At 35.7% G+C, this 27,997-nt stretch overlaps 1 protein-coding gene across 2 annotated transcripts in view; it reads right to left on the bottom strand.

The window, feature by feature from the left end:
• LOC131159704 (UDP-N-acetylglucosamine diphosphorylase 1) overlaps positions 1–18,875 on the bottom strand; it is a 46,902-nt gene extending 28,027 nt beyond the window's left edge. Inside the window, exons 1-10 of one of the 2 annotated variants that reach the window (XM_058114818.1) lie at positions 18,565–18,875; positions 18,123–18,177; positions 17,856–18,007; positions 14,893–14,932; positions 14,050–14,142; positions 13,862–13,974; positions 13,697–13,771; positions 4,334–4,373; positions 4,159–4,241; positions 3,979–4,056 (exon numbers count right to left, since the gene is read on the bottom strand). In XM_058114818.1, the coding sequence (XP_057970801.1) occupies positions 3,979–4,056; positions 4,159–4,241; positions 4,334–4,373; positions 13,697–13,771; positions 13,862–13,974; positions 14,050–14,142; positions 14,893–14,932; positions 17,856–18,007; positions 18,123–18,177; positions 18,565–18,717 (882 nt within the window). In that variant the 5' untranslated portion in view covers positions 18,718–18,875. Of the gene's footprint in view, positions 1–3,978; positions 4,057–4,158; positions 4,242–4,333; positions 4,374–13,696; positions 13,772–13,861; positions 13,975–14,049; positions 14,143–14,892; positions 14,956–17,855; positions 18,008–18,122; positions 18,184–18,564 lie in introns of those variants that run through there. The other variant, XM_058114819.1, reaches the window with a different exon arrangement.
• Between the last annotated feature and the right edge of the window lie 9,122 nt (positions 18,876–27,997).

The following is a 27,997-nucleotide window of genomic DNA, read 5'->3' as shown; positions in this document are numbered from 1 at the left end:
CGATTATTTTTGCCTGAGATGTACGCCTTCTTGCCTGAGGCATACGCCTTCTTGACTGAGGCATACGCCTTTGTGGACTAATGCATTTTCAGTAACGCCTCAAGGCGCGCCTCAATTACGCCTTTCAAATCACTGATCTGGTTCCATATCAAGAGCATTCAGGATTCTGTGAGACTTACTTAAAAAGACAATTACCAAATTCATGGATTTTATTTACTTATTTTTTAAATGCCAGCGCTCTGACACACATTGGTTAGAATGAATTAGCATAAGGTAACACAGAGGGCATGTCCATAGCGAAATGGGTTTGGGAGTAAAAGGAATCATTTGGTTAGTCAGGGTGTTGTGTGTAGGTAAAAAATGGAGGGTAGTTTGGATCTTGGAAATTCGTTGTCTAACACTGCTTTTCTGGATAAATGGCTTCGATTGTTCCCCTTAGAGGATTCATTCCTTTGGCATAGATTTTTCATTAAAATTTTGGATTGAGTGTGAATGGTTGGGATACTAACTGGTCTCGAGAAGTTCCTCAAAAAGTCCGTGGCGATGTTTCTCTCATATTTATCCCCCTTTCATTCCCCATACTAAGTACGTGTTGGGTGAGGGTTCCATATTCATTTCGTGGAAAGATATTTGGTTGGGGAATATTGCTTTCTCCACCTCTTTTCCTTGTCTCTATTGCTTCATCTCAAGGTAGAATACCATTATTTTTTTTCTTTTATTGTTGATTCAGATGGTCCTTTGCCTTCTTGAGATTTTCATTTTTGGAGGTCCCTCACTGATAGGAGACAGTTGAGCTTTCTTTTTTGTCGGTGATGTTGAATAATTGTCCTCTTCCCTTGGGAGCAGATAATCGTTCTCGATCCTTGGATTCTTTGAGGGTTTATTCTTTCAAACCATTGTGTGATTATTTGACTTGTTCTAATATTTCCTTTCCTCTCCATAAAAAAATTTGGAAGGCCAAAGTTCCCCCAAAAGTTAAGGCTTTTATTTGGTTATTTGTGCTTCATAGAGCTAACACCAATAACTTGCTGCAGAGTAGGAGACTTTTGAAGGCACTTCTCCAGATGTATATGTTCCTTGCTTCAACAGTTCAGAAACTGCGTCAACATTTGTTTTTTGCACTGTGATTTTGCCTGGAAAGTGTGGAATAAGCTATTTGGTTAATTGGGACAGAGCTGGTTTTGTCCAGAAACAGTGGAGAAATGTATGGAAATTTCCTGTTCTGGTTTTGGTAGCATTACGGAGATGCACTGATTTTGCAGTGCGGTGGAGTTTGTGGTTGGGATGTAACATGCATATTTTTTCTAGGAAGAAGCTGAATACTTTGTTGTTATGGGAAAGATTCATGATTCATTCCCTGCGAGTGTTGGTTCTGGGTGCTTTGAAGCAGTGATCTTCTCATATATCCAACAGGATTCGTTCTATTTGTTGATTTGGTTGGTGTTTTTGCTTTTCCTTTTCTTTACTTTTTCTTTTTCTTTCCACTTTGTTTAGAGGGATGTCTTATTCTCCTTTTTGTACATTCCAATGAACTCATTAGATAACTTCCACAATAACCTTTGCTTGAAAAACATGGTGTAAAAATTTCACCTTTTTTAGCGTTTTCCTGTTCTCTGGACTATTATATTCTTTACACTTTCATGTTAAGTGCATGTCAGTCCTCGCTAAAAAATATAGAAGTTCAAACAATATTCTGAACCCATAGTTATCTCTATGAAAATCATCTTGAGGGCATAAATTAATAAAACCAATAATTCCAGATGTTCTCTTACTATAGTTGTTTCTTGGCAAGAAATTCTCCACAAAAAGGAATAAAAGAAAAATCTAGCTCCATGTCGAGTGTGTAACTAATGAGGCAGAGCGTAAGCCTCAATGCATTGAGGTGTAAGCCTTTTTGAGAGCTTTATTTTATTTAAAAATTATAAAATAAATTTTATATATGTGTATATATATATATATATAATATGAAATTTATTAAAATAAATAATAAATTTTGTTGTCTGAATTTTTAAACTAAAAAAATAGTTTGGAAAAATAATCAGAAAACATTAACCAAGCTGTCTTCTTTGGCCACACACTGCAATGCTACAGCCACATGGCCTTCTACAGCCACGTGCCCTTTTTGAAGGTTGCCTTCCCAACCCAGCAAAAACAAGTGTCTTTCTGTTCCAATTGCCTCTCTCCCTCGCAATTTTCTCTACAGAGTCCATTACTTCCATTGAAAAGAGACTTGAGCCCAGAAAGAGACAAACCCAAGACGAGGGAGAGAGAGAGAGTCAAGCACAACCCAATTGTCCTGTTGGAGAGAGAGAGAATGAGAGAAAGGAAGAGAAAACCGCCAGTCAGAGATGGCAGTGCAATCATTCCATCTGAGGAGCATGCTGAAAAATATTGACAATGACTCTTTGTCGAAGAGATGGAGTACTCATTGAAGGAAGGAGTCTCTGATTGTTTGATTCTCAATGGATAGAAGCATGAACGAAAGGGCATTTCTGCCATATTTTGCAGTTTGTTAGAATTATAATATTAAAAATAAGTTAATGGCTGGTCTCAAAATGCGTGAGCCTTCTTCTTAGAGGTGTAAAAGACATGTTTTTCAGTTGAGGCATATGCTCCAACCCAGAAAAGCGTACACATTTCAGGAATTTTGCCTTCTGAACCATGCCTCAGTGCATTTTTGCCTCAGACACCTCAAGTTGCACCTCAAAAACCTCTTTAAAAACACTGTACTTTACCAAAAGAAATTGTCAAGGTTCTAGTATTTTTATGTTTGAATGACTTAAAGACAACTAAACTTACAAATTTCCATGGGAATCAAATCATTTCAGGCTTTCAGCCCCCTTAAGAAAGTGGTTTTTCATTAGCAACCAATTTGGGTTTTCCATGGCCAAAACCTCTTCGCAAAGCCCCACAGGCTATACCCACTCTAAACAAATGTAATGAAAAGCCCAATTGCCTGGTTCCTTAGAATGTGACCACGTAAACAGAAAATACAAACCCATATAAATCCAGTGACTCTTAATTACACAAAGAAAATCAACTGATAAAGACCTCTTCAGGTTATGATGAGGAGAATGAATGGGTAACTCTTAGAGCAAAGTGCACCTTTTTTTCCGGGAAATCAGGAATCATTAGCGCAAGAAAAAATAAACTGATGATCTGAAGTACCTGTGGATTTTGCAGGTACTTTCTATCATCATTCTAAGATAATTTTATTGGATAAATATGTTGAACAGCTCTGCTATGTATAATTTCAGAATATACTCCATGTCTTTTTGAAAGTGCCATCTATCTTGGAAAGCTTATAAGAGAAATTGAGCTCGAACTTGGAAGGTGCAAATAGGATGGCAATGAAGTGTACATCCACAATTATGGATGTGTGAAAAGTAAAATGCTACTGCAACCCGCGCCATTAGGCAGTCGAGAATGTTGAAGCAAACTCTACAGATTAGTGCAATTCAACCTATCAATAGACCAATAAATGTCTAAATTCTCATGAAAGCAAGAAACATACAAACACACACACACACACATATATATGTTAGAAAATGAATTAACTATCAATAAGAATCATTCAAATTTTTAAATTCATTATTCTCCTAGTGTAAGTTGGATAGCATAACTTAAACAATGAAAGAAATGTAAACTTGGAAGCATGAGGGTGAACACATCTCAAACATTACAAAAGAAAAAACCAAAAAAAAAAAAGCAAAATTCACTAACTGTAGGTCATATAAATCAGACTAATTTTAGTATCCATAGTCTCATTCATTGAATGCAAAGAAACCACATTTCAAAAAAAAAATTATGCCTTGTTTTCAAGTTTCAAAAGACAACAAAAGCAAGGGGACATTCAGAACCACATGGCTGCCTTTTCATATCCACAAATTAATTCATTACAGTAATTAACCCACACAATCGAATTGAAAGTTAATATGAATAATTCACAAAAAATCTGAATATGAAAGATGGAAGTACCTTACGGACAACTTTTGCAGCAGCAGCTACACCTTTATCAATGAAATAACCCAAGAAAGTTGGATCAGCTACACGGACCTGCTTTTGAAACAGTAGTCATTGCATTTCTACATAAAGGGAATCCTGAGAAATTCCATCAATAAGACCCAAAAATAATCAATGTTAAAAAGAACAAATCACCAGTGCATTGTCAACTCCATAGCAATCCACATATCTGACACCTCTCATGGCCATATCTTCTAATAATCTTGATGATTTTAAGGCTGATCAATCAATTAGAGGTCCAATAAAACAAATGTGAGTTTAAAAGACAAAAGTTAAATAAAAATGTTTAAGAAAATTTGAAAAAAGATACCTGCATACACACCCCCATTCCCATCTGGAGCCTTAGCTACCTGGCTTTAGAAATTAGGCTCATGTAAGCATCGCATGTGCATAGAAGAATAGTAAAATAATCCCCAAAAAATTAGGACAAAGACGAGGAAACATAGATGAAAAAAAATTTTCTTATTCTCCCCTTTTATGGAATATGGACAATGAAACTTGAACCTTCATCCTCACTAGCACAAATTCGAGTACCATATCTAGGGCACTATGGTACAATTGCATTACCATTATAAAACAAAAGTTGAAATTCAGTCTCATAAGAAAGTAAGGATTCATCTCATGTAGACCTAACAAGTTCTATGCTGGCTGTCAGCTACCTAACGCAAGCTTCCTCCTTAACCCAGGCTTGGGACCAGCTGTCCGTGAAAAGATTAGGGCATAGGAGTCTCGTAAGAAAGTAACTGCATGAAATCAAATAATTTTTTCTTCCAGATTGTATGAGAATAATTCTGTTATAATCAACTTCTAACCACTTCCATCATGGGAGACATGAAAATCATAGCCAAAGGTAAACCCAAACTTACAGAGCTGATAACATAGTGACTCTCTCCTGTAGTTCGGTTGAATTGTATTAGGTCTCTGGTTTCCTTAGCCATTAATTTTGATTGGCCATTATACCAATTAGCTGTTAAGAATGCTTCATTGTAGGCTTGTATGGGATGTACAGAAACAGGTGTACATGGAGCAACCTCCAACTCCATTATATGTTGTTGAGAGGGAGGGCAGATAAGTTGCAAGTTGCATATAAGGCCATTTATGAGCTTAAACAATCTCCTAGGGTCTGTTTTTGACAAATTCAGCATGCTAATTTCTGATTCTCGGTTTATACAATGATATTGATCATCTTGTCTTTGTCAGGAAGAAAAGGACAATTGTTGTGCTTCTTGTGGTTTATTGATTATATCATCATCATAAGCAAAGACTCTCAAGGACTTGTGGATGTGAAATGGCTCCAAAAGCATTTCCAAATCAAGGAACTGGGTATCCTTATTATTTTCCTTGGTATTGGAGGTTGCTAGGAGTAGCAAAGGATTAAGTTTATCGTGGCGGAAATTTACTTTTGACTTGCTCAATGAAATTGCTATGTTGGTAGCTAAACCAAATAATCCCAAGGATCTGAATGAGAAATTATACAGGAGTTATAGACCAGATTTTAAGGACAAATGTCATTATAGGAAGTGTGCTGGATTTTTTTTTTCTTTAACCATCACAAGACCTAACATATCCTTTTGGTACCTAAAATGCTATATAGGTATAATGGAGGCTTTGATATTGTATACCCTGGTGCTAATTAGGCTGGTTCAGTTAAAGATTAGAGGTCTACTACTGGGAATATACATTTTTGGTTAGTAATCTTGTGGCCTAGTAAGAAACAGACTAATGTTGCCAGGGTCCAGTGCTAAACCAAAATATAAAGCTATGAACCACACCGTCAGTGAGTTGATATGGTGGACTTCTCCTGTATCAGATAGAATTTCCTGTGACAAAGCCTATAGATATGTTTTGTGGTAATGAGGTTACTATCTAGATTTCAAGCAATTGTGTAATACATATGACGTCTAAGCGCATTGAAATCGACTGTCATTTTGCAAGAAATGTTATCCCATGAAAATAATGTGACTACTCTGGTAAGTCTTGTAACAAGGCAGGACTTTGTTTAGACCTGCTTTGTCTCCTGCTAGTATAGGTGGGGTGATATTTATGCACCCAAAGCTTGAGGAGCGTCAAAGTAGCATTAGTTTAGAATAGGATTGTAGTTATTTTACTTGCGGTCATTTTTGTCCCCAAAAACAATTTCTATTGAGCACTGGTTTAAGAGAGTGATTCTCCTCTTGTAAGACCTTTCTCCCTTATATGCCACAGCTCCTGTTTTCCTGGCTATTGAATCAAATTTCTCACATTCAGAACAATTACTTCAGAGGAAACAATTATGCTTTTTTTTTGATAAAAAAAGAAGCTATATTAGATAGAAAAAAAGGAAGATACAACATGTGGGGACAAGAAGTCCAAATAAAACGAGAAAAACCCCTTAAGAAAAAGAAAAAAGGAAAAAAACAAAAACAAAACACATTAGTCAACCCCTTAACAAATACAATGTTAACCAAGGAAACCCCTTTTCAACCCCTTTCCATCAAAATTTACTGAGCTCTTCAATTTTGCTAATTCCCTTTGTCCCCTCAACTTTCGACTTTTGCCACCGTCCATGTGTGCTTCATTTCCTCCAAAATCAGTCAACCTTAAGCCCATCTTTTCCAAAAGATCTTGTGCTTCTAAGTCCTTCTTAGGAACCTCCTCCACAGGTGTAGGCAAAATTACATCCCTTAGCTGTAAATTGTTAACCAGATCATCATTATCAAAGATAGAAACTCCCTTGAGTCCTTCCAATAGGGGTGGGTGGACATAAGATAAATCCCCAATCTCTTCACAAGAATCCAAAACATACCCGTATTGTTCTTGAATCTCATTCAACAACAGCCCGCCACCACAATCAGACTAACTAATACATCACTTTCTGAATCTGAGAACTCCCCCCATTTCTTTCCCTATTTTTTTTTATTTACCTCACACCTACACCCGGCCTCCTTCTTAGCATTCTAATCTTTCACTATACTAAGCTTGCCTTTAGAATCTCTCTTTAATAACTTTGCTACTGACTCGCCAGATTTTTCTCTCTTATCTTCGAACACCTTCCTCATTTCAGCAGCCATACAAGCCACCCTCCAATGAACAAAAACCTTGTTTCCCTCAAATTTGATATTAATTAAGACAAAAACCATCAGACTTCCTCCCCGCCAAAGCGATTTCTAATTTTTTACTCTTTTCCACATCACTTTCTAATCCCTCTTCTAAATTTGTTGCTTTTTTTATCACCGCAATCTTGTTTCAAATCTTCTATGCTGCTAATTTGAGTTTTTTTTTCTTCTGAAACTCAATCAATTCGACTCATATCATGGGAACCTGTAGAATGGGAATGTAATGTACTATCAAAAGGTACAGTGTCCTCCTTCCCAATTCTCAGCTTCTGGGATCCAAGAACAGAATTTTGGACCTGCCCATTTTTCCAGCAAGGAAGTACTTGGACCACTATCATCCAAACCATAAGCTGGACTCCCACCTTGGTCCATCTGCATGAGAAGCCAAAAGAATCAGATCCTACCTTTGAGCCACTTCAGACTTTCCTAAAAACTGGGCCCAATCAAATAAATGACCCAATTTATTAAAAAAAAGGGCAAAAGACACTTACCTCCCCTGAGGTTTGGCAAAAAAGACAAAGACCTCCCCTAAAGTTTCAAAAATACCACAAACCTCCCTTGAGGTTTGCCAAAAAGATACATACCATCCCTAAAAACACTTACCTTTTTACAAAATACAAGGGGAGGTTTGTGTCTTATTGACAAACCTTAGGGAAGTTCCATGGATTTTTAAATACTCAGGGGAGGTCTTTGGAATTTTTGAAACCTTAGGGGTGGTTATTGTCTTTTTTTCAAACCTCAAGGGAGGTTATTGTCTTTTTCCCAAAAAAAAAAAACTTTTTTTCCTATTATTTTGGCTAGGTCCAAAACCAAAAAAATACCACGCGACTCATTCCTCTTTGCAGTCTCCTCCCTGGACGCAGCCCTAACTGCATATGAGAAGATCGCTTCTCCTTCCAAAAACCTAGCTTCCTTGCCATTGTGGTCAAAAAAATTCCGGTCATTGTGAAATAGGTCCTAACTTTGAAAATCCAAGTTCCTTCAACTGCATCACACCTCCACATCTACATCGTCGATCTTCTCTCCCAGCTACCATAACCTGATTTCCAGAGCAAGATTGACTACCACGACCCACGCCTTTGCCCTTTCTACCTTCTAGCACTACCTAACGCCATGATTGGGGACATGAAGGGTCATCTGCCAACTACAGCTTCAGATTGCTTCTGAAATTCCTTTACAATCTCACAGAAGTTGTTTGCAAAGTTCCACAAACCTTATGTGATATCTTAGGTTGATAACTCTATTGTAAATGTTTATGAAAGATGTTTGGTTCCCATCCAAATGGGTGAATATTTGGCTAATTTTTGGTGTGATATCCTACCTATGAAGATTGGCTATGTATTCCTTGGTTCTCCTTAGTTGGATGATTTAGGTGTGACTCGGAGGACATAAGTTATGTCACATGTGTCTCTCACTATAATGGGAAGAAAATTGTTTTGAAATCCACTCTACCAATGAACCAAGACAAAGAATCAGTCATAATTACTCAGCTTGAAGACAATACAAGGAAGGAAATGAATGTGTTTGAATACATCGAAAGTCCTTCAAACATTAAAATTGTTGAGTTTGTCATTCCCAATGTGCTCATTGATGCCAACTCTCAATTCAAGTCTATGATGCTGCCAAAGGATCGTGGTTTCTTGTATCACTCAAGCACTGGCTTTCAAAGAATCCAAGTTTGTTTCTCCCTTTTGATTCTCCAACATTTCAAAATTCGAGGCCGAATTTTTTCTAATTGGGGGAAGAGTTGATGCAGGACAAGAACCAAGACCTTAAGAAGATCCATGTCAAAGACTACTTAGGAAGAATTGGATTAATAATTGTTGTGTTTAGTTAGTAGTTTATTATGTGTGTTTAGCATTAATTAGTACAGGATTATGTGTATTTGAGGATTGTTTGTAATATTTGCACAATGTAAGGGTTTTTTTGTAATTCATGTAATTTTAGGAAATACATGTGTAATTTTATGTGTTTAGGCTTTCTTATAAATAGTGTGTGAAAGCCATGTTGGATGCAGTTATTGATTAATTCGAATTGGAATTGAAAGTGAGTTTTCCTCCTAGTATCTCCTCTCTCCTCCCTTCCCATTCCTTCCTCTCTTCTAATTTCTCCATGGCTGCAGAACCTTGATGCTGCCCCTGCATCACTCACCCCCCTTAAAATCCCCATGACACAGACAATGAAGCTTCTCCCAAACCAGCAAATACAAGTTGTCAAGTTCTTCCTTGAAAAATACACGAATTGCACTCCATCCACAGCCTCCAAAATGATGCAAAGAAAGCACATTTCCAGGGCTTTTTTTTCCTGCCAAAACCGACAAAAGAAACTGCCAAAAAGTCCTCCACTGCCTCTGACCACGCCCAACATTTGCCGAAAAAACCAAATAACTTATTCCATACCGTCCAAGCAAAATCACAACATACAAAAAGATGAGATACAGATTTACATTTAAAACAAAGTACACAAACATCTGGAGAGAGAACCTTCAAAAGTCTCCTAATCAGCAAAAAGTTATTGATATTAATTCTATCAAGTGCAACCAACCAGATAAAAGCCTTGTTATTAGAGGGGACTTTGGCCTTCCATATGGATTTATAGGGAAGAAAAAGAAGAATTAGAGCTAGTCAGAAGTTCACAAAAAAATTTGCAAGAAAAAAGCCCGAAGGATCCAAAGACATAGACCAATTATCCTCCCTCAAAGAAACCCGACAGTTATTCAACAAGACTAGCAAAGAAAATAACTCTACCATCCCCTCATCATTCAACAACCTATGAAAGTGAAAATCCCAAGAAGGTAAAGGACCATTAAGAAATGGAGTCATCCTACCCTGAGCTCAAGCAAAAGGGGCGAGGAAAAGAGGTCGACAAAAATACATTTCCCAACCAAAGATCTTTCTAGAAGTGAATATTACAACACCTATACAACAAGAATTTAGTATAGGGCAATGGAGATTAATCTAAGACACAGCTTTCCATGGACTCTCCATAGAACATCTAGATCCCAAATTTGTATTCCACCCATTCTCATCTAATCCATACTTTTTACACCTCCATGCTGCAAGGAAGAAGTCTCTAGTGGGAACCACCAAAGCTATTTAGCCAAGAGAGCTGTGTTTTTAGACACCATATTTCCAAGACTCAAACCACCCTCCCATTTAGACCTACACAACTTCCGATCTTACCAAATGATCCCTAAAGCCCCCTACTCCCGGCCACAAGAAATCCCTCACTTCTCAATCTTACTATCAACACCCATAGGAATCTTTAAAATATAAAAAAGAGTATAGAAGGGTACTAGAAACAAGCTTAAATGAGTTATTCTATCTTTGACTCTTCGAGAGGGAGAGAGAAAAAAAGCACCTTTCCACCCGTATAAGCACTTAGAAACCCTCTTCATAATAGGATCACAAAAACTAACAGATATAGAACTACCCCCAAAAGGAACCCCTATACAGGGCAGCAGCCAATCCAAAACACTACACCCACCTCCAAAGATTTTAACTCCCTTATACTCTCATCAAGCACATTAAAATAGCTGCAATACCACTCTTCCCCCCATATTAGTACCATAAAAAGGCTATTTTCGGTTCACAGAATGTTTATTCATAGGATTAGAATGATCATACTATGGGGATTTGATAGCTTACAAAGGAAAAGTATTGTCATTATGGATTAAAAAAATACAATATATATATATATATATATATATATATATATATATCAAGGAATAGGCAAGGAATGTCTCCATTCCTATCATATTCCATGTTTGATGGAATCACTCAAACTATTGCATTATCATTTACTTTATGATGACAACACCTCTTCTCTTCTAAGATATTAGGATCCCAATATTATTATTCTATTCCCTAAGAATAGATATTTTGTGAACCAAACACAACCTTATTCCATCTTTAGTGTCTAATAGTTCTGATAAGATCGCTATAAATTTAGCTTCACTTGCAAATAAGTACTCCAATAGATATATCATTTATCAACTCCCTACAACCCAAGTTGATACTAGCCACATTGCTCTTCGACAAGTTGGTCTTTAAACCCAAAATCTTCTCGAAAATTTTCAACAAAAATAATAACCTTTAAAAATTTCACAACATTGTCCTCAAGAAACAACATAGCATCAAGAGATGAGACACCTTCACTTACTCCCTCCCAAATGATAAACATTTGATGACCCCAAAACCATAGGCAAGCAAAAGCATCCTACTCATGGTATCCACTAACAAGCTAATCAAAAACAAAGACAATGGATCCCCTTGCTTAAGCCCATAGGTAGCACTGAATCACTTGCCTAACCATTGGAAATAATTAACAAATTGGTCGCACTTCAACAACCTCTGATCCACTTCCTCCACACCTCCCCAAATCCTTCCCTAAACATCACTTATCCAAAATACCCAATTAACAATATCATAAGCTTTCACGAGATCCGTCTTGATGATAAGCCCCCTCCTACCCACCTCACATCCTCAACCACCTCATTAGCCAGAAGCACAACATCTAAAATTTGTTCATCTCGAATAAACAATAACAAAGCCATGGTAACTATGCCCCTCAAAACCTCTTCCAATCTCTTAGCTTAGACATTAGAAAGAATCTTGTAAAGACTTATGACAAGACTAATAGGTCAACCCTCACTTACATAGATATCTCCTTCTTGGGATAAGGACTAAGAAGGTAGAAACACTATTTCCTACCAGTCCATTACAACAAAATTCATGAAACTCTTCAAAAAAACCTCAAGATGTACTCCTTATCTTGAAAAAAGGCCACAATGAAACCATCAAGAAGAGAAGTTTTCTCCATGCTCATCTCAAACAAAAAAAGAAAATTCTAATTTCTTCAACTTCAAAAGGTTTCTCAAGACAGTGAGCTAAGCTCACCGCAATGGGGCTCCAATCAACACAAACACTTGTAGAAGTTCAAACTGTCAACCTTAATCTAAGAATGCCCCCTCATCAAATTTTCAGAGTCTAATTCTAGCTCCATGATAAAGCCTTTCCTCTCCCTTCCACAAGCCACCCTATGAAGAAATCAAAATTGCAATTATAACCTAAGAAAAAAATCAAAATTGCAATTATAATAAAATAGTATAACATTATGCCATTAAAATAAATATCTTTATATGTTCTTACATTATAATTTTAGAATAATATAATAACACATTATCATAAGTATACTTACGATTATTTGATAGTACACAATACATTACATTACATAAAATAATAGTAATAATATTTTTATGAAATTTTTTTTGGTCAAATCAATACTTAGCTCCCGCTTGGAATCACATAAAGAAAAAAGCACTTATTGCAAAGGTACTTAAAATAAGTACTTGGACAAAAAGTACCATTTGGCTTGCACTCAAGTAAGTACTTATCATAAATAGTACATTTTCCAAAGTAAAATAGTGCTTTTTCATAACAGATTATTGGCTACATATAAATAATTACTATCAATAGGCAATAGCAAACTTGTAAATTTAAACTTATGGGCATAATGATCCTTTTATTAATTAAGAATTAATGATAAATTTTAAAATTATTATTAAACTAGTAATATTATGAACATAAATTAATAATAGTATTAATTACAAATAATGTTTTTAATAGAAGACATTTTAAAATTTCAATTAAAATTGTTAAACTAACAAATATATTAATTAATTTATTAATTACAAAATATTTAAAATGTTAATTAAAATATTAATTAGAAAATTTAATAATTTTTTAATTAATATGTTAATTAGATAATTTTTAAATCATAATTAAAATTGTTAGTTAAAATGTCAATTAAAATTTTTAATAATTTTTAATTGAAATATTTATAATTTCAATCAATAGAAATAATTTTTTAATTAGAATATATTAAAAGATTAAATTACAAATATTAATTAGAAAATTTAAAATTTTAATTTTAATTGATCTGTCAATTAGACAATATTAAATGTTAATTAAAAGTATTAATTAAAAATTTTAATCAATTTTTTAATTAGACTATTAAAAATGTTAATAAAATTAATATTAATTCATTTGTCAATTGAAAAATACAAAAAATGCAAATTACAAATATTAATTAGAAAATACTAATTAAAAAAATGTTAACACAATGTAATAATTATATATTATATTGCTATGTATTATAATATTAATTATATGTTGAAATATAATAATATTATTCACATGATAAAAATATGTATTCAGACAACATTTATAATAAAAGTTAGTATCAGACACCACTTATGTTATAAGTACTTACACTCAGTATATTTTTAGACATAACCAAACACTGACTTTTAACACCTCCAATTCAGTACTTCCAAATTCAGTATTTTTCTAGAAAATTTTCCATAAGTGGTTTCAAACAATCCCAACTGCTTTTAATTTTCCATACTTATGGTGAAATGGACTTACCCAATCAGAACTTATTCAGTTCTTATTCTCTTTCAATACTTATCAGTGATAAAAAGACAAAAAGAAATAATTAACAAGCAATTTGAGAGACCTATAAAGTAAATAGTCAACTCGATATAACTGAGTATTGAAAAACAAGAAGTAACCCACTCTGTATGGTGTCTCCATAATAAATCTACCATCCTTTGAAACACAAGGTATGGTGCCTTGCTGGAAGAAGGTCACCTGCATCAAAGTGTTGTGTCCTCCATTAGTAAGAAAAACAAAATATAAAACATTAGAAAACAAGAAAAAAAGGAACAAAATACAGCTTACTTGATCTGCTTCAAGACCAAAGTATTTATGATTTTCAAAAAATTTACGAGTGGCGTCATCAGTAAATGGGCTGGTCATTATGTACCAATGTATTGGCACAGAGCCAGCTGACCCTGCAAATACTAGAGAATATAAGGGAACCATGCCCAGTACATGTTAGGAAGACAGAACCTAGAACCTGAACTTACCCTCATTCCCAGATTGTGATGCTAGTCTTTGAAGACACAAAATCTTCTCAGCTTGAAGCTGAAAGAGTGACTTGCCAGATGGTAGTCCTATATCTGAAAATTTATACACACACACAAACATATATATATATATATATGAATAAAAGTTTTAGAAGGTTAAAAAAAAAAGGGGGGGGGGGGGGACGGCTAGATTGTGTCGAACAAGAGCTGTGGCTACACAACAAAGTGATTCAGCTCATGTTGACAGCACTAAAGAAAAAAATAAAAAAGGAGGAAGGGTATGGATGAAGAATACAGGGAACTACACAAGATGATGTTCTGATTACGGTATAACCACAAATACAGAGAAATGGTATAAAAGATTTCTCTGCCATGCAATAAGGCTTTGAATTGATTCAAGTAGAAAGAATTACATTTGGGGCCTTGTTTGCTTGAGGGGGAAATATTTATTTTCCGGAAAATAATTATTCTGCTATCCATCGTTTGGTAACATGCACAAATGAGAAAAATATATTTTCACTGAAATTTTCCTTAATCAAAAGAGTAGAAAACAAGTTCTTCAAAGAAAGAAATAATTTTCTCTTTAAGACAACAAAGAAAAATTAGTGAAAATTGACATTTTTTCTTGGAAAATCATTTTCCTATCTTCCACGGAAAAATATATTTCATCCAACCAAACAGACCCTTAGGTGATAAATAATTAAATACTAAGGAAAACTGTAACCATTTTACTATTCTATTTTCATACTCAGCATTTTGTATGCATTTCTTATCAACATGTAGCCAATATATTCGCTAAAGAAATTAATTTGCATAATCAAGTGAATATTAAAAATCACTCACTAAAGCAACCCTTTGGATCTGAACTTCCAAGCCTAGTTCCCTGCATCCACGGATCAGTCATGACTATTTATATGCAAGTGTCAAAACAGAATAACAATATCAAAATATGTAACAAATTATATTTAGTGCAAAACCCATAACATGGATATATAACATAACAACTCAAAGAAACACCTAAATGCAAGAGAAAGTTAGCACAAGCAACCATGCCTATAAAGATATGCAACAATTCTTCACATACAGATTAACCAGACCTGAGATATTGACAAAACAAAGTTTAATAGCTTAAACATATAGAGGAAACATGGTTACATCTAAACATTGGTCATCTTCCGTTTTTAGTTAGCGTCATGAAAGCCGAAAAGGAAAAGAGGTGCTCTCAAGAAGTTGGGGGATAATTTGAGCATACTTGTATGAGATTTTCAAGCTCCCCAACCATCAACATCAAGGGGTCTAAATTTCCCAAACATTTTTCCCCATTGAGATGGACCAAGTCCCACTCAGTTCAGCTAATATCTCACAATTAAACTCGTTGGTTCTTTATTCTGCAGGTATAGAGACAGAATAGCATGCACACAAGCAAAGGATTCATAGGAGCAACACCTCCCGACATTAATCTTCTATTAAGACAAAGGAAACAAACTCACATGCAGAACACAAATTCTCTGGGGTATCCAGTATGCAGAATTTCATTAAATTGTCTACCAATGGTCCAAGACTCCTAGTATAGCCTCTGTCATAAACATCTCTTGGGTTATAAATATTTTATTGGATAGCAAGAGTGGAATTTTCATCACCAATCTTATTTGAAATTTGTATTCAACAAGAGAATATTAATATAAAGCATAGAGTGAATCTCCCCAGGCATCCTACTATGTCTGTTTGAAGTAAGCATTCACCCCATGAAGCTCCTTTCACTGAATTTGTTAATATTTTATCTCCACCAAACCTCTCCCAAAAACAATTAAAGGGAGGAAGGGAAAAAATCCCTTTTTTAAATGTAATTGCTAACTGCACAACACGTAAGCCTTGTCTGCAGTTCCTCAACATTCTCACATTGCAAGCAGTGGATGAGATATTGGATTTAACTTAACAAACAAACAAATAAATAAGTAATCATGGGGATAAAATGTGCTTGCCTTATTTCCAGTCACTTTAACTGGCTTTAGAAATTTTTTACGCAAACAGTGTCAAATCTGTGTGCATAGCCTGAGGCCAAGGATTTCCCAAAACAGTGTCAACATAATTTCTCATTAGAATAAAGGATAATCATAAAGATGCGCTCCCGTCCCCCCCCCCCTCACCCCTCCAAAAAAAAAAAAAACCAAAAAAGAAAAAGAAAAACTGTGCCAGCCATCAAATACCCCATTTGAGTTTAAAATCAACCAAATTACTCCTTGAACTTTGGCACAATATCAAATTGCACCTTCCATCCGAGGATGCCATCAAATGTTGGATGATGTAACTTTAAAATGTCCAAAATGCCTTTTATAACTTGTAAAGTTTACTATTATGATACCCCTTGAACATAAGTCAGGTATGAAATTCCCATGTTCTTGATAAATTTTGTCCTCTCTGACACGTAGATCAATCCGCTGAAAGTCAGAGGGCGCTAGTACAATGCCACAAACCTCTTAATTTCTTTGTGCCCATGTAAGCCACTGCAGTGTCAGAACTACCCCTTGCACAGAGCCTGCCTTGCAGCAGTTAAGGCACAGATTTACAACTGCTTTGTAGCTAACAGTGCTCAGATGATCTACAAAGGCTGCACCAACTCTTACAGTCTAAAAGGTCCTGTTCAGATTGGTAAAGAAGTTTGAGAGGATCATAATGTCACTTTTTTAACCCAACACTCAAGCAGACTAGTATGTGGAGCAGGACACATAGGTTATGTAAGGGGTAATTTGATACCCAATGTTCAAGAGGTATCTTGATAACAATCTTACAAGTTGAACATGGAGATCTTGGTTATTGTATAGTTACACAACTTGGATGAAAAGGACAATATGACCTGTACTAAAGTTCAATGAACAATTTGATGAATTTTGAACCTAAGAGAATTATTTTATGAAAAACTATCTCAAGCATAAAAAGATTTTTTTCCTCTGGAGAAATATTGCATTGACAAATAGTACAGGATAATCTATTCCCCTTAAAGCATATTTGTAACATTTAACTGTTTATTCTTTTGTAGAGTACTATCACCGTCTTTCTTTTATGTGGAAGTATCTATACCAAATTGCATGAAAAGCATACTAAAAGCAGCATGATATAAAGCATCTGCTCGCAAAGAGGCCTTAGCTCCTGTAACTGATGCCCAATGTCATTGGGTACACGTCAGCCATTGGAAGATGCTTAATATTTTGTGAAAAAAAATAAATATATGAATGATCTGTTTCCCTTAAGGCAATCTGCAGCAAAAATGTGTTTAGTCCTTGAGAAGAACACAGCGTTTTGTTTTTTCTCTTTTTATTTGGTGGGAGTTTCTTATACTTCTCTCTCTGCGCTGAGCACAGGAGGGATGAAGAAAGAGCAAAATTCCTCATATATAACAATCCAATCAAAAATCATAGAAGCTTCAGCACTTTATTGGAGCAGTAATTAGTGTGATTTAAAAGTGTGTGTGCGTGAGTATTATGGTGTCCCATAGAAAAAGGGTGTGCGCAGAGAGAGAGAGAGAGAGAGATTCCTCATCATAAAACTGTGAGGGCCGAAACAGTTTACTAATCAATTGGTATTTTTATGCAATAATTAAAGCAATTTTAAAAAACGAAAAGCTTGAAAGGCCATGTGCGTGTCAGGGAGAGAAAGAATGAGTGTGAGAGATTCCTCACATGACAAAGCGATCCAAAAACTTTAATAATCAAATCACACTTTTTGGTGCAATAATCAGTTCGCTTAAACGAATAAAAGGAAAGCAATTGAACAGCATTGGCCAGAATTATCCACGAAGACAATGATACCTGCCCACCAGACAGAAGCAACACGGCTAACTTGCCTTCTGAAATAGCCTTCAACCCCATCTTCCACCATCTCTCCCTTTCTTCGGCTGTTCGCTCCTCAGCTGTCGATACACTACTCTCCGGCACCGGCTCTATTGCTGCCGGTGGATGTCCTGAAAATTCAAACAATGAACAACCACATGGCCCACGTCAGAGCGGTAGGCGTACTGAGAGAGAGAGAGAGAGAGAGAGAGAGAGAGGAAACATAGGAGATTAGAAGAGAGTAACCTTGAGACCGAAGCGAGCATCGTATGATCCGATCTATCCTTGGAAGATCCAAGCTCTAGAAATAAACATTTTAACTTAAAAAGATGAATCACGATTTACAAGAATAATTAAAGAAAACACAAAATAAATCAATCAGTTCTGTTACTTGAACCTACAATTTGCTTAATCGGGATTCAATGACAACAAATGCAAGTCATGGTCGACAAACCAAAATGCTCTGTTTGATCGCCGAGAAAATGTCGAAAATCTATGCGACAGTCCATTAACATAATAGAAATTAATTTGCTTGGTTAAGCTGGACAGTGTTGTCGTTTCATCATTCCGAAAATGACCCAACATAAACAACAGGATTCAAAATCTCTTTCCTCTCTTTTCTTCTGTCACTCAACAAGAATGGAAAGCAGAGATCCGGGGGTAATTCGAGAGAAGCAATTGAAATTACCTCGATGTCCTTGACGAGAAACTCGCGCTCTTCCGGTGAGAGCTCGTCCCAGAGGGCAAAAGCGTCTTCCTGCCCGTAATCCTTGAGCCTCTCGAGGAGGGCCTGTGGCGGGGGCGATGCGTTGCTCTCAATCCCAACCGTCGGTTCTCTCATCTCTCTCTCTCTCTCTCTCCCTCTCTCCCGAACCGAGCTCCGGTCTGTTTGTTGTTCTCTCGATGTATTGGTTCTTCAAGCTTAAAGAGAGAGACAGAGGAAGGAGAGACAGAGAGGAACAGTAACGAAGAAGACAATCCATCTGACTCAACAACCGCAGTAACCCAGATTACGAGAATAACCTTCACCGGAGTTACACGATAAGACTTTTTTTTTTCTTAACAGATTTGTTAATTTGCATAATTATCAAATTAATTAATTAAAATTGAAAATGTAAACTTATTTGCTATTAATCATTGTTAATGATAGTTACTGTTAATTTCCAATTAGTAATTAATAGAATATAATTCACATCAATTAAAAGGTCCAATAACATTTTCATTGGCTAATATTTACATTTTTACACTTAATTACTTTAGTTTATTTTACATTTTAAATTAATAATATTGTTACTTAATTTAAATGTTAATTAGATTTTTTAATTAAAAATATTAGTTGATTTGTTTACTAAACAATGTTTAAATTGCTAATTTAAAATGTTAGTTAAAATATTTAATTAATTTTTTAATTTTAAAATTCTAAAATGTTAAGTAAAATAAATATAAACTAATGAGAGTTATCATTGGGAAAAGAAGAAAATTGAGAGAATGAAAAATAAAAAGTGAAAATAAAGTTAATCACTTTGAGGGATTTGCCTTCAAATTAGTCAAAAGTTCTAAATTATAATATCATTCGAATCAAACAAGCTGTAAGAGTATGAATAAGGCCACAAGCGAGTCAAACCGAGCTGAGCTTTAATGTGTTCAGGTTCGACTTAATAGTCCAAAACTTAACTCAGGTTCGAATTCAAATTAGATAAAAAAATTAAGCTCGAGCTCGAGCACGACTCAAAAATAAAACAAGCAGCTCGGGCTCAATTCTATTTCACCCACAGCAAACCAAACAAAACAAAATTTAAATAAGATTCACAAGGAGGGACGGGATTTTAAAGGTTATTATAATTATTTATGGGCTTTTAAAGGGTTAGCAACTAGACAAACAACCTAGGGCACAGCTACAATACTCAGTCTTTTGGAGGGGGATGGATATTTATCAAGGAGATAAAGGGTCTTCCCTTCTTCTCTTAACCAATGTGGGACAAGTGTTTAAGCTGAAAAATGGTTGAGATACAAAACTCCAGACACTGAATGGAATTCATGAATAGTGTTGACATAGTTGATCACATCTCGGTTTTGATAATGACAAATGCATTTAGTACTAATGTTTGTACTGAAACTTGTATGCAGGTTCACCTTACGCGTGTATTCAAACAGAAAACTACATCATGATGGTGTTTGGTGATCATGCAGAATAATGAAGAAAATTGTGTTGTATTTGTAATTATTTTATATTCCTCTTTTTGGGTTGTAACTTAAATTATGGACTGTACCTCAATAAGGCTTGTAATAAGTTGCATCATGCATGATAGGTAGGTATGCTCAGATGACCTTAGTTGGACTTTAGGTTCCTACACATAGTGCACTAAGTCCCCAATATCACATAATTTATCAGGGGAATTAACTGGAGTATAATTGGACTGAAAGGGCAAAATTTTGTGAGTGGTCGGACGACGGAACCTGGCAGTTCTATTTGCCTCGGTCGATCGAACCTAGGATGGGTCAAAAGTTGACCTGAGTTCGATAAATCAAATCAAAATGAATGTATCTTCCACGGGTGACTGAACCTATGTCAAGACCTTTCCCACCAACTCGGGCACCTGAATATCACGTTTATTTTACCTCGGGTGACCGAACTTATGAGTTCGGCATACCGAACTTCAGATTAGGCACCCAAAACGCGGTCTTTTTAAGGAATTGCCTCATTCAACAAACTGAACATTTTTTCAGGCACTCGAACCATGAAAATGTCTTTATTGCTATGTCTATTCGGTTTACTGAACCTAGGCTCGGGCACCCAAAACTCTCGGGTTGGTTTTATTTTTAACTGAGATAAAAGGGGTTAAACTGGGTTAAAATATTAGACATGTTTAAAATATTTTTAATAATACTTATAGAGTCCCCAATGGTTATAATTTGCCCCTTACCTATATATACAAGCTTATTTGCAAAAGTTCGTAAGGATTAACAAAATCATTAAGGCCAAATTCTCTCAAATTTTCAAAATCCTATTTTTGCCTATACTACTCCCATACACTCCAAAGCTCCATTTTCTTTGATTATCCAAGTGTTGTGAGTATGCTTAGAGTGTCTATGCTCCATTCCCTTTATTTAATACTCTCATTTTTTGTGTTTATTGATTAATTTTTTGAGAGTTAAACTTAAGTTCTCCCATTGATTTTATCTAATAAATCTTGTTTGGGAAAAACTTAGAGGCTTGTGGGTGCTTGCATTGATATTGCAAGATATCTTAACCCTTATTTTTGTGTGCAAAATATTTTCTTAAGTTTGCATTCAAACATCTCTTGTGCTTAGTATATTGAGAACATATTGTTGAGGTTGTTTGAATCATCTTGCTAGCATCTTTTGAAACCCTAAACTGATATTGTGATATTTCATACTGTGGTTCAAAGTTTTCTAAAAAATACACTCTAAATCTTGATTGCTTATCTATACTAGATTGAGTGCTTAGCACACATTATTAAGCACTGAGCATATTTACTATCATTCGTGCTTGCGTTATTATTTGAGCTATACTGTGGTACACATCTGCTTGTTTGAGAAGCATATTTCCATGTACGCAAATCTATATACATTTGTTGTATTCCAAGCGTGGGTCTGAAGAGGGAGACTAGCCTTGTTGAATAGTCTTAGATTGACTTAGACCTGGTTAGGAAAGGTAGGTGCACCATTCTGGAAAGGTGTGGTTAGGTTGAGGTCAACCCCACTAATTGACCTGATTGTAACCGGTGCCGCTCTACCCGTGAAGTGAGCTTATGGTGGAATCCTTGTGTTGGTGAGCCAAGGCTGGGATGTAGGCACTTTGGCTAAACCTCGATAACATATCGCGAATGCTGTTTATTCTTCAGCATTTTATATTACCACACGTGTATGTTTTATTTATGATTACATAGACATACCCTAGGTTGTATAATACTGCTACTAGATTAGTTGACCTAGGGATAAATTTTTTAAATCTCCAATTCATCCCCCCTCTGAGGATTGTACCAAAACTAACATTTGGTATCAAAGCTCGTCACTTAGACTTAAATGTTACTTAGTAAAAAAATCATGATGGCTCGTGTTAGTGCATCCCCTTCATGCGAGGGAAGGTTAGTTATGCACCCTCCAGTATTTTGTGGTAAAAATTATGTTGTATGGAAATTTAGAATGACTGTATTTGTAAAACCTTTAAATTGGAAGTTTTGGAAAGTCATTGATCAGGGTGATATTGTGCCTTTAAAAACCATTGATTGTGTTAATGTTCCTAAATTTGAATATGAGTTGGATGATAATGATAGGAACTTAGTGCAAGTGAATTTCGATGCTATAAATACCTTACTACATGCTTTAGATTCTAATATTTTATGTGAGGTTAAAGCATGTAGCAATGCTAAAGAGATATGGGATGAACTTGAGAGGAGATATTTAGTATCCATGTAAAATAAAGTGATCATTCCTTGTGACTCAAGCTCTACGGATCTTGAAGGAGGTAACCTGTGCTTTGTTGCTTTGATTACTGATGAGGTAATCTCAACTCCTTCCGTTTTATTAGACAAACCTATAAATGATTCATGTGATGATTTGAATGTTATATCTGATTCTGAATCATGTGATAGTAGTGATAGTGAAAGCATGCCTACTTATAAAGAACTGCAAATTGAATATGTTAGAATTCTTAAGTTACTTGTTAAATCTAATAAGAAATATACTGTTTTGGAAAATAAGTATGAGGCATGTATGAAAGCATGTGAATCAAAAGTTCTTGTTGAAAGAGAAAGTGATTTAAATATTAAACAGTTAGTAAACAAGAATGAAAAGTTAGAGAAAGAATTGAATGCAGTAAGATCTCAAGCATCAAATGATAATAATAAAGATATTCTTATTGCAGAACTTGAACAGAAAGCAAACAACATGACTAAAGAGTTTATTAAATTACAAGATGTTTGTAAGGGTCTAAAGAACTTAAAAATGAAAGAATTAGAAAAGAAAGTAGAAGTCCAGTCTAAGATCATCCACACATTCACTAGATGGAAGGACAACTTTGATAAGTTGCTAGGATCACAGAAGATGACCTTAGATAGGGAAGGTATAAGATACAACGGAATTAGAAATAGAAAGAAGAAAAATCTGTATATAGGGTACTTTGTGAGAGAATCCGATTATTATGCTAGTACCTCCTCTAGTCCTTATACCCATATCTACTGTGTGTTGTGTAAAAAGAAGGGACATACCAAGTTTGATTGTGTGTTCAAAAGGAAAGAGGTTAAAATGAAACAAGTGTGGAGATTAAAAGAAAAATCCGATTCCATCCCCTCTTGACTCGAAGCTGTTCCAAGTGCCAATTGAATAGAATAAGAAGACTCCATAAACCTTAGGTCTTATATCTAAATCATAGGGGGTTATATATATTAAGAAAAAGTAAAAGGAAGAGAAATCAACATAGTTCGGTCGGCTGAACCATTTCAACTTATTCTCTTCGGGCGACTGAACTTAGAATGTTGACCAGCGTGTTGACCTTACTCGGGCTGCTGAACTTTTCAGTTCAAAATTGTTTGGGCAATCGAACATGGTTTAGGTAACTGAACGTATATTCGGGTAACCGAATTAGCAGTTCAACCAACCGAATTCTGATGAACAAATTAAGTTCAAGCTACCGAGCACTGGAAAACTGAAAAAACTTGAAATTTAGCCAACTGAAGCTGTGTTCGGTCAGCCAAACAGACTCAGCGTCTGGGGTAATCATTATAGTTTGGGCAACCAAATCCCTATTCAGGTTCCCGAACCATGTTATATATATATATATATGTTCACCAGCGAAAACAACTTCATTTTCACTCCACTCTTGAGAGCTCCTCCGGTTTTCCTCACTTCCAGCCACTCCATTTTCATTCCTAACCTAGTACCTTTTAGAAAAACTTCTTCCCACCATGTCTAGCAGGCATTGCTCTTGTTCAATGGTTCCATAAGCTTGACAGAAGTATCAAGTATGATAAGATCTTCCGACTCAAGGATCCCGTTCTCGGTAAGGTTCTTGACATTCAATTTATGCAGACGTATTTTAATAATGTGTTAGAAATGTTCAGATACCAGGGATCGTATGAATTTGTGAGCTTCCAGCCTAAGGGAATCTACCCCATACTCGTTAGGCTAGGCCAACATTGAGTAGGATGACCAGGGTTGCCACTCCAGGGTGTTTGAGACAGACATTCGGTTCAATGATGTATACTTGACTAAGGTGTTTGATATCCAGCGAGGCAACTTCGACTGTCCTGACTCCACCTCGACCTGGATCAATGAGCAGGACATCACCGTGAGCACTTTCGTGAATCTTGTGATGTCTCATCCTGTTGTAGATCTCACACACACCCTTAGTTACAGATCATTGACTCTGGAGGCAAAGGTGGTACACCACTTGATTTCATATAATATCTTGCCGAAGTCAGGGTCCGGGGATCATGTCTCGTACCTAGACTGCTTCTTCATGTGGTATTTATTCACGAGGAAAAAGCTGGATCTTCCTAGGCTGATCCTCAGGTAGATGTTCATGAAGACTGTAGGGAAGAGGATCATACTGTCATATGGAGGCATCCTATCTAAGATGTTTGTCAGAGAGAGGGGGTCACGAGGACTCCATATGCAGTATTAAAGAAGATCAAGAGCACCGACGTCTTCTCCTCCACTACTCTGAAGTTGATGGGGTATGAGCTCATTGGTAACATGTGGTTACCTACTATTCTTGAGAGAGGTCCAGGGGCTCAGAAGGTTCCTCAGGAGCAGCCCTATGTACCGTCAAACACCGAGATAATGGAGGCCATCACCGGCTTCACTACATCATTTCAGGAGTTTAAGAGCTCCATGACAGAGCAGGCGTCCTCCTCCCAGGCTAGGCTTGATGCTCTCTATGGCTAGCTCACAGAGTTCCAGTTTGATGTGCGAGCGAACTTCCATATCCTCGGTGAGCGCCTAAGGGAGATGAATGATGAAGACATCAGCGAGGATTTGATGAAGGTGAGTGGTGATGAGGACGATGAGCACGATGATGGTGAGACTTAGAGTAGTCTTTGCAGTTCAGCTGCTTTATATTTGATCTATCTTATGCTTTATTTACAAACATTTACATTTGAGTTTGTAATACCTAAAACAATTTTTTATTTTGTTTTTCGACCGTACACACTCACCACACACGCATACACAGTTACATACAGATACTATCTTGTTGTGTTTGTCATTTTGCTTATACTTTTATCTATTGTTTATTGGCTTGCATGCTTATATACGTATATGATTGCCTGATTAAAAGCCTCCTGCATGACGGATGTAGTTGATGTGAAATTGTCTGCTAGTCGATATATTAGGTTATCGCATGCTCAAAACTATGTGATATATTGTCTGCTTGAGAACTTTTTGTGTAGGTTAATATAGGAAATGTCCTGTTTACAAACGGCTTGCTGCTAGATTTTTGGTAGACATTTTCCCGAAATATTCAAACATTTTGTAAAATGATAATGGATATGCATGTAAATTCTAGTTTAGATTTCAAAATGTTTGCACTTAGCTAAATTTAAATTTGAATCATCTGAAGCTTGCGCATACACATTTAAAGGTTTTGAAATTGGCAAGTGTTTATGGGATAAGTCATATTTTTAGAAAAAATGCTGCCGAAATTTTCAAAATCACTGCATATATCCTTTACTTTTATAAATACTAAATATTTTAAAACTTAGGTTGTGCTTCCAGAACATTATCTTTGTGGATCATGAACAATTTTAATATGATCTGGTTCTAGTTCACTTCACTCTGTTTGTTGAATTGAAATTCATTATATTTTTTTTGGCAAACTGTATCCCCAAAACAACAATTGGTATTAGTTTTTTTTTTTTTTCAATTTTAAAAAGGGGGAAATTCTTTTTAAAATCACATGTACTGAACTAATCCTAAAAGTTAATCCTGTGTGATGCAGTATAGTTAAAAGGTTTGAAATACTTGTGTATCTTGTTCAAGGTATAAGTTTAAAGAGAATGCATAATCTTAGGGGGAGCCACTTCACCTTGATATATACGGCTCTAAAATATTAAATTCATCTTATATCTCTTTTTACCTTATATCTTGTGGGAATACATATTTTTCTAACAAGTGGTAACAATTAACAAGTGGTATCATTTTGTACTGAATGATCATTTTATTTTTTCGACATGATCAATACTGAACTGTTTGAGTTGTTGGATGAAAATTGCTATATATTGATTGTTGAACTCAAAACAGGTTACTTAGGTACAAATGTATTTTGGGAAGTGCTCTATTTTTTCAAACGGCATACTGCCAATTTTTTTTAAAATCTTCCAAACTTACCTTTTGTATCTAAATGATTTTTGCCTTCATGCTATATTTCTTAGCCCTTTTTTCTGTTGGCAAAAGGGGGACACGAGACAAAATTGGGTACATTGATAAATTTAAATTCAATTTAAATTGAGCTTTAGTTCTCTTTATGCATATAGTTAGGGGAGCCTTTCTTGGCTGTACCGACTTTTGCTTAAAGAGAATTAAAGCTCAATTTAAATTGAATTTAAATTTATCAATGTACCAAAATTTGCCTCTTCTCCCCCTTTTGGCAACAGTGAAAAGGGCTAAGAAATATAACATGAAGGCAAAAATCATTTAGATAAAAAAGATAAGTTGGGAAGATTTAAAAAAAATTTGGCAGTATGTCATACAGTCACAGGGAGCCTTTCTTGATTGCACCCACTTTTGCATGAAGCATTTGTCATCATCAAAAAGGGGGAGATTGTTGACCTAGTTGGTCATATCCCGGTTTTAATAATAACAAATGCATTTGGTACTAATGTTTGTACTGAGGCTTGCATGCAGGCTCACCTTACGCGTGTATTCGAACAGAAAGCTACATCATGATGGCGTATGGTGATCAAGCAGAAGAATGAAGAAAATTGTGTTGTATTTGTAATTATTTTTATATTCCTCATTCTGGGTTGTAACTTAATTATGGATTGTACCTCAATATGGCTTGTAATAAGTTGCATCATGCAAGATAGGTAGGTATGCTCAAATGACCTTAGTTGGACTTTAGGTTCCTACACATAGTGCACACATTTCCCAATATCACATAATTTATCAGAGGAATTAACTAGAGTATAATTGGACTGAAAGGGCCAAATTTTGTGAGTGGTCGAGTGATCGAACCTGGTAGTTCAAATTGCCTTAGTTGACTAAACCTTGGACGGGTCAAAAGTTGACCTAAGTTTGGCAAACCGAACCAAATTGAACATATCTTCCTCGAGTGATTGAACCTGTGTCAGGACCTTTCCCACCAGCTTGGGCGCTTGAACATCATGTTTATTTTACCCTCGAGCGACCGAACTTATGAGTTTGGCTTACCGAACTTTAGACCAGGCACCCGAAACACGCTCTTTTTGAGGAATCGCCTTATTCAGCAAACCAAATATTTTTTTAGGCACCCGAACCATGAAAATGTCTTTTATTGCTTTGTCTATTTGGTCGGCTCAACTTAGCTTGGGCACCCGAAACTCTCGGGTTGGTTTTATTTTTAACCGAGATAAAAGGGCTTAAACTAGGTTAAAATATTAAACATGTTTAAAATCTTTTTAATAATACTCATAGAGTCCCCAACGATCATAATTTACCCTTTGCCTATATATACGAGCTCATTTGCAAAAATTAGCAAGGATTAACAAAATCATTAAGGTCAAATTCTCTCAAATTTCCAAAATCCTATTTTTGCCTATACTACTCCCATACACTTCAAAGCTCCATTTTCTTTGATTATCCAAGTGTTGTGAGTGTGCTTAGAGTGTCTGTGCTCCATTCTATTTGCTTAATACTCTCATTTGTTGTGTTTATTGATTGATTATTTTTAGAGTTAAGCTTAAGTTCTCCCACTGATTTTATCCAATAAATCTTATTTGGGAAAAACTTAGAGGCTTGTGGGTGCTTGCATTGATATTGCAAGATACCTTAGCCCTTATTTTTTTGTGTAAAATATTTTCTTAAGCTTGCATTCAAACATTTCTTGTGCTTAGTATATTGAGAACATATTGTTGAGGTTGTTTGAATTATCTTGCTAGCATCTTTTGAAACCCTAAACTAAT

Source organism: Malania oleifera, chromosome 7 (assembly GCF_029873635.1).
Source record: "Malania oleifera isolate guangnan ecotype guangnan chromosome 7, ASM2987363v1, whole genome shotgun sequence".
Taxonomy (NCBI): Eukaryota; Viridiplantae; Streptophyta; class Magnoliopsida; order Santalales; family Ximeniaceae; genus Malania; species Malania oleifera.
Note: the sequence above shows the minus strand (reverse complement) of the source record. Positions and strands in the feature narration are given on the sequence as shown.